At 49.8% G+C, this 8,834-nt stretch overlaps 1 protein-coding gene and 1 pseudogene across 1 annotated transcript in view; one reads left to right on the forward strand and one right to left on the reverse strand.

Annotated features, from left to right (window-relative positions):
* LOC119361121 (anthocyanidin 5,3-O-glucosyltransferase-like) overlaps positions 1 to 5,611 on the forward strand; it is a 26,593-nt gene extending 20,982 nt beyond the window's left edge. The window contains exon 2 of the mRNA XM_037626485.1: positions 4,688 to 5,611. Coding sequence (XP_037482382.1) covers positions 4,688 to 5,453 — 766 coding nt within the window. The 3' untranslated portion in view covers positions 5,454 to 5,611. The remainder of the gene's footprint in view (positions 1 to 4,687) is intronic.
* Positions 5,612 to 6,158: 547 nt separating this feature from the next.
* Positions 6,159 to 7,054, reverse strand: LOC119361122 (annotated as a pseudogene).
* Positions 7,055 to 8,834: the final 1,780 nt, after the last annotated feature.

The raw sequence follows: 8,834 nt of genomic DNA on the forward strand, positions 1-8,834 counted from the left end.
GGCGCCCTGCCGCCGCCCGGAACCCCCTGCCGGAGCCGCCCCGCCGCCCTGCCGTCGTTGGTGCCACCTGCGCCGCCTTGTCGCCTCGCCTCATCCCCGCCAGCCTCCCCAGGCCTCGTCGACGCTCGTCGTCCCCGCCGGCAACCTCCGCCGACGCCGCCCGGATCAATCTTCGCCGCCGAACAGGACTACCTCGTCGGACTGCCTCCCCGACGCCGTCGTCTCCGTCCTCCGCCCCAAGCCCCGCTACCCCAGACTCTACTCCCCCTGTGAGGCCCTCTCCTCCTCTCTCCCTCGCGTGCACACGATCACGCACCGGCGCCCCGCGCGCGCCCACTAGGGCCGTGCCCCGCACGCGCCCATTCCGCATCGGCGCCCCTGGCGCCCGCACAGCTCCGTCCCTGCTCCCTCGCCTCCGTCGCCCCCTGTTCCCCCGCAAGTGCGCCTCCCGTCCTCTGAACTTGGTCGCGGCCCCCCTCCCGCGGCTCCCTCCGCCGCGCCGGAGCCCCAGCGGTGGCCGCTGGTTGATCCCGTGCCTACTCCTGTTGTCCACGGGCGAGGCCACCAGACGGGCGCCCGCCCGCACCCGCTCGGGCAGTGCCCGCCGCCCGCACCCGCTAAGGCCCCTGGGGCCTATGACAGATGGGCCCCATGCCCATAACGTTTTATAAAAAAAGAGGAATTAAAAATAAAAATAAAAAATAAAAAATGATTTAATAAAATTAATTATTAATTAATTAATTATCTAATGAATTAATTAAGTTAATTAATCCGGTTTAATTAATTTAATTAACTAGTTAGGTTAATTAAATAGTAGTTAAATTAACTAATCTATAATTAACCTAAACAGAGAATGACAGTTGGGTCCCACTGGACCCACATGTCAGGTTGACCAAGTCAACTCTGTTGACTGCTGACGTCAGCATGAAATCATGCTGACGTCATAAATCCATTTTTCGAATTAATTAAATAATTAATTAAATTCCAGAAATTAATAAAATCTTTAGAAAATCATATCTTTTAATCCGTAACTCGGATTAAAATATTTTCAACATGAAAGTTGCTCAGAACGACGAGACGATTCCGGATACGCAGCCCGTTCATCCACCACACACCCCTAACATATCAAACACGCAACTTTCCCCCTCCGGTTCATCTGTCCAAAAACACGAAACACCGGGAATACTTTCCCGGATGCTTTCCCCCTTCGTCGGTATCACCTACTACCGCGTTAGAACACGTCTAGCTCTGCTTGTTGTCCTGTTATGCACTTGCTTGCTATGTATTTACTGTTTCTCCCCCCTCTTCTCTCCGGTAGACCCCGTGACGATGCTGATGCCCCTGTGGTCGACTACATCACCGACGACCCCTCTCTCTCTTGCCAGAGCAACCAGGCAAGCCCCCCCTTTGATCACCAGATATCGCCTATTCTTCTCTATACTGCTTGCATTAGAGTAGTGTAGCATGTTACTGCTTTCCGTTATTCCTATCCTGATGCATAGCCTGTCCTTGCTACTACTGTTGTTACCATTACCTGCTATCCTACTGCTTAGTATAGGATGCTAGTGTTCCATCAGTGGCCCTACACTCTTGTCCATCTGCCATGCTATACTACCGGGCCGTGATCACTTCGGGAGGTGATCACGGGCATATACGATATACTTTACACAGTTACATTACCTGTGATACTGTTCGGAGATGGGGGCTGAAGGGGCAGGTGGCTCCATCCCGGTAGAGGTGGGCCTGGGTTCCCGACGGCCTCCGACTGTTACTTTGTGGCGGAGCGGCAGGGCAGGTTGAGACCACCTAGGAGACAGGTGGGCCTGGCCCTGTTCGGCGTTCGCGGATATTTAACACGCTTAACGAGATCTTGGTATTTGTTCTGTGTTGGCTACGAGCCTATACGCACTAACCATCTAGGCGGGAGTAGTTATGGGTATCCCGACGTCGTGGTATCAGCCGAAGCACTTCGTGACGTCAGCGACTGAGCGGCGCGCGCCGGGTTGGACTGCCTTAACCCAACTTCCTTTGTAATGGAGGTTGCTAGGTCTGCTCACCGGCCGCGTACGCAACGTGCAGGTGTGCTCAGGGCGATGGGCCCAGACCCCTGCGCGCTTAGGTTTAGACCGGCGTGCTGGCCTCTCCGTTGAGCCTAGTTGGGGCTGCGACGTGTTGATCTTCCGCGGCCGGGCATGACCCAGGAAAGTGTGTCCGGCCAAATGGGATCAAGCGTGCTGGGTAAGTTGGTGCACCCCTGCAGGGAAGTTAATCTATTCGAATAGCCGTGATCTTCGGTAACAGGATGACTTGGAGTTGTACCTTGACCTTATGACAACTAGAACCGGATACTTAATAAAACACACCCTTCCAAGTTCCACAAACAACCCGGTGATCGCTTTTCTACAGGGCGACGAGGAGAGGATCGCCGGTTAGGATTATGCTATGCGATGCGACTGGAGATGCTACCTGGAGATGCTACCTGGAGATGCTACTTGGAGATGCTACTTGGAGGACTTCAATCTACTCTCTTCTACATGCTGCAAGAAGGAGGCTGCCAGAAGCGTAGTCTTCGACAGGATTAGCTATCCCCCTTTTATTCCGGCATTCTGCAGTTCAGTCCACCGATATGGCCCTTTACACATATACCCATGCATATGTAGTGTAGCTCCTTGCTTGCGAGTACTTTGGATGAGTACTCACGGTTGCTTTTCTCCCTCTTTTCCCCTTTTCCTTCTACCTGATTGTCGCAACCAGATGCTGGAGCCCTGGAGCCAGACGCCACCGTCGACGATGATTCCTACTACACTGGAGGTGCCTACTACTACGTGCAGGCTGCTGACGACGACCATGAGTAGCTTAGGAGGATCCCAGGCAGGAGGCCTGCGCCTCTTTCGATCTGTATCCCAGTTTGTGCTAGCCTTCTTAAGGCAGACTTGTTTAACTTATGTCTGTACTCAGATATTGTTGCTTCCGCTGACTCGTCTATAATCGAGCACTTGTATTCGAGCCCTCGAGGCCCCTAGCTTGTATTATGATGCTTGTATGACTTATATTATTTGTAGAGTTGTGTTGTGATATCTTTCCGTGAGTCCCTGATCTTGATCGTACACGTTTGCGTGTATGATTAGTGTACGATTGAATCAGGGGCGTCACAAGAGAGATAGTGACTTACATCTTTTTAATGCATTTTTTACTTCACTCCATAATTGGTCCTAAAATTTCTATATATATACTTTTCACCGGACGGAGGGAGTAGACAACGACCAAACACCCATAGTCTAAAACAGCATGGCCATGCACAAAATGAAAGAAAACCCAGGCTGAATCGAGGCAGCGTCCTGATGTAGACACGAAGCTCAGGAAACGAACCAAACGGAACCATAATTTCTATTACTTCTGATGTTATTTGTACTGCTTTGACAATTAATAAATAGGTCGAAAGTTTTCTTGAAAAAATAAATAAATAACTGGAATTCACAAAAAGAATGTTCGCAGTTGCCTCACTCTAATATGTATACACACCAAGAAGTATCTTAAAAAAATCCATAGTTTTCAACCCAGTTTTTTTTTTACTTTCTTAAATAAAGGGAGCATGTGTTTCCTTGAGCAGAAAATCCATTCTTGTACAAGCTGGAGTAGGTTGTAGCAGTCCAGTACTTCCTAATTCCTACTCCCTCCGTCCCATAGTGTAAGATGTTTTTTGACACTTCTCTAATGTTAAAAAACGTCTTACATTATGGGACAGAGAGAGTATATAATATATATGGGATAATTGCATTTTTTCCCTAGTTGGTTCATACCCACGGTTTTTGCTCTTACTTTTTAAGCTTGCTCAGTTTTGCCCTTACTTTTTTCATCAAGGTCCTTTGAATACCCTTTGACCGTTTGACCAAAACTTTGAAAATTCATAACTAATTCATATGAACTCAAAAAAATGCAAATAAGATATCAAAATGTTCAGATAAACATTACCTTTATGGGCATATCATTTGCATTCATGACAAAAGCATTGTTTAGACTACCTAAGGTAATTAATGTTATTAGCATTATTAAAAATAAATAGGTATAAACAATATTTTTTTCGTGAATAAAAATTATATGCAAATGTAGGTGATGTTTTCTGAACATCCTGATACCTTATTTGCATTTTCCTGAGTTAGTATCAACTTGTTATGAAGTTTCCCAATAATGGTCAAAGTCGTTAGAACATTCATAACAAGTTGATACAAACTTAGAAAAATGCAAATAAGTTATCAGGATGTTCAGAAAACATCACCTACATTTGCATGTAATTTTTATTCATAAAAAATATATTGTTTATACCTATTTATTTTTAATAATGTTAATGATATTAATTACCTCGGGTAGTTTAAACGATGCTTTCGTCCTAAATGCAAATGATATGCCCATAAAGGTAATGTTTATTTGAACATTTTGATATCTTATTTGCATTTTTTTTGAGTTCGTATGAATTAGTTATGAATTTTCATTATTTTGGTCAAACGGTCAAAGGGCATTCGAGGGATCTCGATGGGAAAAGTAAGGGCAAAACTAGACTCGAAAAGTAAAGGCAAAACCCGTGGGTAGGAACCAACTAGGGATAAAAATGCAATTGGTGCACATTCATCAAAAAACTAATATTTGTGTATGTTGTACATGCGTACTTGTTGTATCGACAACCAACTAGCGGCGTCCTCGTCAACACGTTCGAGTGGCTAGAGGCGAGGGCGCTGCGCACGCTCAAGGACGGCTCGTGCATCCCCGCTGCCATGCCGCCGGTGTACCCCGTCGGCCCAATGGTTGCCGGCTGCGGAGGAGGGGACAGGGAGCACGAGTGCCTTGCATGGCTGGACGGGCAGCCGGAGAAGAGCGTGGTGTTTCTCTGCTTTGGGAGCAGGGGCTGCTTCCCCAAGAAGCAGCTTGAGGAGATCGCCATGGGGCTGGAGAGGTCCGGGAAGAGATTCCTGTGGGTGGTGTCCAGCTCATCTGAAGATCAACTACAGGACCTCCTGCCCGAGGGATTCCTGGAGAAGACCGACGGCAGAGGGTTCGTGATCAAGTCGTGGGCGCCACAGCCGGAGGTGCTGCAGCACCGGGCGACAGGCGCATTCTTGACGCACTGCGGGTGGAACTCGGCCCTGGAGGGGATCGTTGCTGGGCTGCCCCTCATCTGCTGGCCGCTCTACGCAGAGCAGAGGCTGAACAAGGTGTTCATCGTGGAGGAGCTGATGGCCGGCGTGGAGATGGCAGGGTACGACGGCGAGCTGGTCCCGGCCGCGGAGGTGGAGTCCAAGGTTAGGTTGGTGATGGAGTCGCCGGGCGGACAGGCGCTACGGGAGCGAGCCATGGAAGCCAAGGAGAGGGCCGCACGGGCGGCACAGCAAGGTGGAGCATCCGACGTTGCTTTTGCCGAGTTCCTCGCGCACTTGGAAAGTGTTGTTCGTGGCCATTAACGTGCGAACTTTCTTTGTTCCAAGTTCCTTGTCTATCTACTCCCTCCATCCGCATCCGCAAATAAATATACATTTAGCTTTTGTCAACTCAAATTTTTAACCAACTTTATAGGAAAGATATCACTAGATTCATTTTAAAATGTAGTTGCATAATATACCATTTGACTCATATATACTATTACTTTTTTTTCTTCATAAAATTGGTTAAAATATTAAAACATTAACTTAGGACAAAAGCTAAATATACACTTACGAAAGAAGTATCTATTACTGGGTCTTTCAAATAATGCAATATATACTGGATTTTTTCCTTTTTTCTGAAACGCGGCCCCTTAGAATCCGATTCATTAAAAAAGGCAGAGGAGAGTTGCCTGGTTAATTAATGGAAACTAGGATAAAATCCGATACAGCACACCCCTAACAGGGCACCATCAACACACGTCGATCCCGGGGCCGCGCATTTGGCAAGCCACCGGCTCCATCACCCGAGTAAACCGTAGTCGACACCCTACAACCAAAACCGAAGCCGCTACTCCGGCATCCACACCGACCCCAATGCCACGCCCCAGGTGAGCCGCCTGCTCTGTCGCCCAAACAACCAAAGCCGATACCCTGCAACTATCTTCAGAACCGCCACTCCGATGTACAAATAGAAACCACACACACCAACCCTGAGGCCGCGCATCACGCGAGCCACCAACTTCGTCACCCTAGAAACCAGAGCCGACACCCAACAACCATATCCGGAGCCACTGCTCTCACCTCCACACCGACCCAGAGGCCGTGCACCAGGCTCGGCAACGACACTGCCACCCACGTGACCAATGCCAACACCCCTCCATGATGACAAGATCCGGAGCCGCCGCTCCGACTTCCACGCCGGCCCCAAGGCCGCGCACCACCCGAGTCGATGGCTCGTCCTGGCCAAGACCTCTCCAGAACGATGCCCCCAAGAAGGAACGCACACCGAACCGCTACCATCGTCCACTCCAGGAACCTGGAAAAGGGGTTTCCCCCAGAGTGCGAGAGAAGAGGCCGTAGAGCCTCAAACGATGACACCTCCAAGAAAGTGTGCGGCGCCCACAAGCGTCGTCGTTGTCGGCTCCAGACAAGGCCAAGGCAAGGCTTACGCCCCGAGCAGCCAGCGAAATCTATCCCATCGAATCGCCATATGGGAGCCACCGTCCTCCTGAATCACCACCCACCACTAGAGCCTGAAGTTGCCGATGAGAACAGCCTCGCCGTCGCCACCTGCACCACGCAGAGCCGCCAAGTGGGCTACCCCATCACCACCTGCACCACGCGGAGCCGCCAAGTGGGCTACCCGATCACCATCGCAGGAGCCAGAGGCGGCCACGTCAGGCCAGATCCTGCATCTATCCCCCGCAAAAGCAACAGCCAACCCATCGGCCAACACCAAGCCTCCCTGGCACGACCAAGGGCTGATGCACTGCCACAGAGCACCAACACCCCCCGAGCTCCAGCCATGGTATCGCCCACGCAGCCACATCGATCGCCTTCGCCGAAGAAGAGGTCCGGGGCCGCCGCCCCGACGTCCGCAGTACATCCCCGCACCACTGCGCGGCCTCTGGGAAGCACATCCTCCACGCCTCCCCGGGCCTCCATGCCCTGGGTGTCTTTCGTTTTTTTGCAAGTACTTGGTCCTTTTTTTAACATGGTACAATTGAAGTCGCACACAAACACGAACATACACTCATTCCTATGAACGCACACACTGTCTCCACGAGCACCTCCGAGAGATTGAGCCGGCACATCATCTTAAGATTGACAAAGTCGCCACAGACGCCTTCGTAGTAATTTCATGAATTTCCTAGCTATTCTCTCATGTATATATGTTTTATCGACCTAGTATATCCTTTCTTATAAGAAATTAATGGGTGTACCTATGTACACCCATGTCGCCTTGTAGCTCCGCCCATGATAGTCCCTCCGTTTTGGAATATAAGATGCATCAATTTTGTGTAAATCAAGGGATTGAACGTTTGACCAATATTAGAGAAAAAATATATTTAGGTTAAACTACAAAAAGTCATATATTTAGGAATGTAGGGAGTAGAAATTAAAAAGTATACCCAAATCTTTCGAGGTGTTGAATCTTCTTATTACTCTTGTGTATATCCAATGACACGTGCCTTGGTGCTGAAAAAGTCTTAATATTTTCATAAGCAAAATATGATTTGTAGGGTTAACGTCATGGAGGATAATGAGTCAATGTCATAACTATGGCGCTGAGCTCTGTACCCTTTGGCTTGACTCTGCAAACTACTTTTTTGCACCACTTACGCCTGACACGTCAGTCAGTGGTCATCGGTCACCACTGTTGTGATCGTTCACCACCGACGTCGACACGGATGCATCTACCACGCGTCACTTGTTGCGCCACTGCTCACGGGTCAATGGGTCATCAGCCGGCCGGTGAGCAGTACTACCGACGATTTTCTCCTAGCACATCAGTGGTGACTGATCACCAATTTTCACTGTTTGAAACTTGTGACTGATCACTAAATTTGTTTATCGCGTAGTGCGCCTAACCTTAATCGGTCCTATTCAGAAGGGTCCCTAGTCGACCGTAACTGGAACGAAATGGTTTGGTTTGCATCCTATTTCAACCCGCCTTCATAGGGATCCTTTCTTTCTTTGAATTGTTGATAGGGATCCTTTCTGAAAGGTAGAGCACGTACGACGTACGGCCCCATACGAAAAATGCAGCGCGTACGAACTGGGGCGGAGAACCCAAGGCCAGCAACACTTGATTACTCATTTGTTTTTATTGGTGGATGGTATAACTATCACCTTTCCTCCTGTTTGCAAATCGTGCGCCGATCTCGGCCATGTTTGCGGTGGTGGACATGCTTTCATGGCTGATGCTTCGTGGTAGGGTGCTGATAGTACGTCATGAAAGCACCCTGTGTACAGTTGAGCATCCCGAAGATGGTGAGGTGACTGTCCAATACTACGATGTGCGGTGCAGGCGTGCAGCGTGCTCTGGGCCAACTGCAACACGCGACTGCATTCTGTCCGTCCCTGTTCGTTTAAGTAGAAACGGACAAAAAAACGCGGCCCAACACGCTGCAAACGAACGCCCTCCGCGATCCATTTTCAGCCCCATTTTGATCCGCGTTTGCGTTGAAACCAACAGGGCGCGCGCCCTTGCCCTCCCCTGACCCGTCCGTCGGGGACACAACATTCTCATTTTCCACCTTCTCTCCCAAACAAACACTCCTGCCCTCCCGCTCCCACCATGGCCACCGCCCCGCAGCAACCCCCCTCCCCCCCTCCCCCCCGCCATCCCGGTGTTCACCTCCGCCCGTCCCGCGGCCCTGAAGAAGAAGAAACTGAAGAAGGCGCTCTCGCCGACGG

Source organism: Triticum dicoccoides, chromosome 2B (assembly GCF_002162155.2).
Source record: "Triticum dicoccoides isolate Atlit2015 ecotype Zavitan chromosome 2B, WEW_v2.0, whole genome shotgun sequence".
Classification (NCBI taxonomy): domain Eukaryota; kingdom Viridiplantae; phylum Streptophyta; class Magnoliopsida; order Poales; family Poaceae; genus Triticum; species Triticum dicoccoides.